The sequence below is a fragment of the Physeter macrocephalus genome, chromosome 18 (assembly GCF_002837175.3).
Source record: "Physeter macrocephalus isolate SW-GA chromosome 18, ASM283717v5, whole genome shotgun sequence".
Lineage (NCBI taxonomy): Eukaryota > Metazoa > Chordata > Mammalia > Artiodactyla > Physeteridae > Physeter > Physeter macrocephalus.
Window position 1 is genome coordinate 4,636,582 of NC_041231.1, and position 2,358 is coordinate 4,638,939.

General features: G+C 57.5%; 1 protein-coding gene across 1 annotated transcript; it reads right to left on the reverse strand.

Moving 5' to 3' along the window:
* Positions 1-614: 614 nt before the first annotated feature.
* On the reverse strand, positions 615-1,829 carry LOC102990938 (interferon-induced transmembrane protein 3). Its single transcript, XM_007118640.4, has 2 exons — positions 1,492-1,829; positions 615-899 (listed from the first exon to the last, which is right to left on the reverse strand). The coding sequence occupies exons 1-2, from the start codon at positions 1,738-1,740 to the stop codon at positions 705-707; spliced, it is 444 nt and encodes a 147-aa protein (XP_007118702.1). The 5' UTR covers positions 1,741-1,829; the 3' UTR covers positions 615-704.
* Positions 1,830-2,358: the final 529 nt, after the last annotated feature.

Below are 2,358 nucleotides of genomic sequence, written 5' to 3' on the forward strand. Positions count from 1 at the left end.
AAAAGGAGCAGGGGAGCCACTGCAGACCTGGAATTTGCACACGTCCTGGCCCCCCAGGGACCACCTGGAACCTGTTGTCTTTACTCCCTGGAAACCTCAGTTTAGCAGCCAATCAGCTGCCGACATGTGACCCAATGCCTGCTAGCACCGATCCTGCTTTGTAAAACAACCCCTGTAACTTCTCTGGAATGTCTTTGTTGTGTTTAGAACCCCCCAGCATTTGTACTTTCCTCGCAGCAAGGTTGACTTGCTACTTGAATCTGCACTTCTCCGATTGCAAATCCTAAAACTCCAAATAAACTCTTTTCTTATTTGCGGGCTTCCGAGCGTTTTTGTTTGTTTTGTTTTGTATTTTGTCAACAGCGCCAAGGGTGTTCTGGACCCAGCATGACCCTTCCCCAGAGGAAGCCACCACCCCAAACCCCTGTCCAATTGCTGCTGCCCCAGCTCGAGGCCAAAAACAGGCAAGGCCTGAGGACTTGACAGGTCCCACTCAGAGCAGCAGAGAAGATGGGACACGTGGGGCGGGGTGGGGGCCGGGGGGGGGCGCTCAGTCTCAGGGCCGGGCTGGGACTCTCAACAGGGTCCCCTCCCCAGGTCAAAACACAGCACCCTCACATACAAATGCTTTATTTTATTCAACTGTGGACAGATGCGTGTATAAACTGCAGTGAAAAGGGGTGACTGCCTCAGGCTGCCAGCAGCTACTGGTTGCCTCCATAATCCTTCATGAGCTGGGAAACTGCTTGAAAAATCATCAGGGAGCCAGTGGCGAAAATAATGATGAAGACGGTGATCAGAAGGATGCCCAGGACCAGGGCACAGATGTTCAGGCACTTGGCGGTGGAGGCGTAGCTCTGGGCCCCAATGACATCGCCCACCATCTTCCGGTCCCTAGACTGGGGGAGAAGAGACGGTGAGGGGACCCGGAGCTGGGCCAGGTGACAGCCGGGTGCTGTGACTCAGGCCCTCCCCTGCTCGTCCCCCAGGGCCCGTTCACCCGGCTGGGGACCCACCCCTGCCGGTTCCCCGGAGCCCAAGCAGGACAGTGCCCGCTGGGCCCCGTCCCCTCCTGGGGCCTCGATCTGCTTCCTCACAGACTCTCAGCTCTCCGGGGGGTGCCAGGGCTCACCCTCTCTCTGCTCTGTCCTCTTTGCTGTGGCCACTCACCCCACCAGTGGTCAGTGCCCTTTCGGTACCTTTTTCTTTTCTGGACCAGACTCGAGGTCTGAATCGGAAGTGTGAAGGGTGTAACTTCTCTAATGAGGCTGGAAAGGAGAACTTCTTGGGGTGGTGGAGACACAGTCCCCCGTCCCCATGTGCGCCCCTGCAGCTCGCTGTGAGCTCTCACTGGGAATGATCCCCCAAGCCCCCCCCACCCACAGAACAATACACACAAGGGCTCTCCACACCCCACGTGCCAGCCGGGCAGCAGGGGCCTCTCCAGGCTCGCACACACTTCCTTGGAGAACAGCCCAGGCGCCCACCCACCTTCACGGAGTAGGCGAATGCCACGAAGCCCAGGCAGCACCAGTTCATGAAGATCGTGTTGAACAAGGACCAGACGATGTGGTCGGGCACCGAGGTCTCGCTGCGGATGTTGATCACCGTGGTCGCCACCGGGGCCTGGCTCTGGGGAGCCCCCAGCACGGCCACCTCTTGCTCCTCCTTGATCATCTCGTAGCTCGGGGGGACCACGCTGTGGGCGCCACTGAAGAAGGGTTGGCCTGTGCGGTTCATGGTGGGCAGCAGGCAGCTGTGGTCCTGCTGCCTGGACGCGCTCAGGGACCCTCCCTTTCCCCAGTAGTTTCGATACTTTAGTTTCCTTTTCCTAGAAGTTGGGAAATTGGGGAGGGGCTGGGCCTAGGAGGCAGGATGAGAACCACTGGGTGTCAGGTTACACCAGCGCGAGCGAGGGCTTGAGGGAGCTTCGCAGCGTCCAGAGGCTGGAAGGGGCGGAAGACTTTCCTTGTACCCTCCCAGGTTCTTGGTTGAGACCCCGCTGTGATAAAAAGACAGGTTAACAGGAGAAACACAAATAAAAGTTTAACACCACGTATACCTCCCGTATACATGGGAGAGACCCAGGGAAACGGAGTGCCTCCCCGAAATGCTGAAGCCACCACCTTACATGCCACCTCCAGCTAAAGACAGAAGGTGCTGGGGCTGGGGAAGGGAGGCCCCTCTGGGAGGTGACAAGGAAAAGCACACAAACAAGGGTAAGGTTTCCTGCGGAGCTTCTCCATCCACAAGAGTTTCTAGAAATGCAGTCGCCCCCCACCCCATCCCCATACAAGAGGAGACACACTTACACGGAGGTTTCCCTTGTACATGTAAATGTCTTTCAAAAGGCTGACT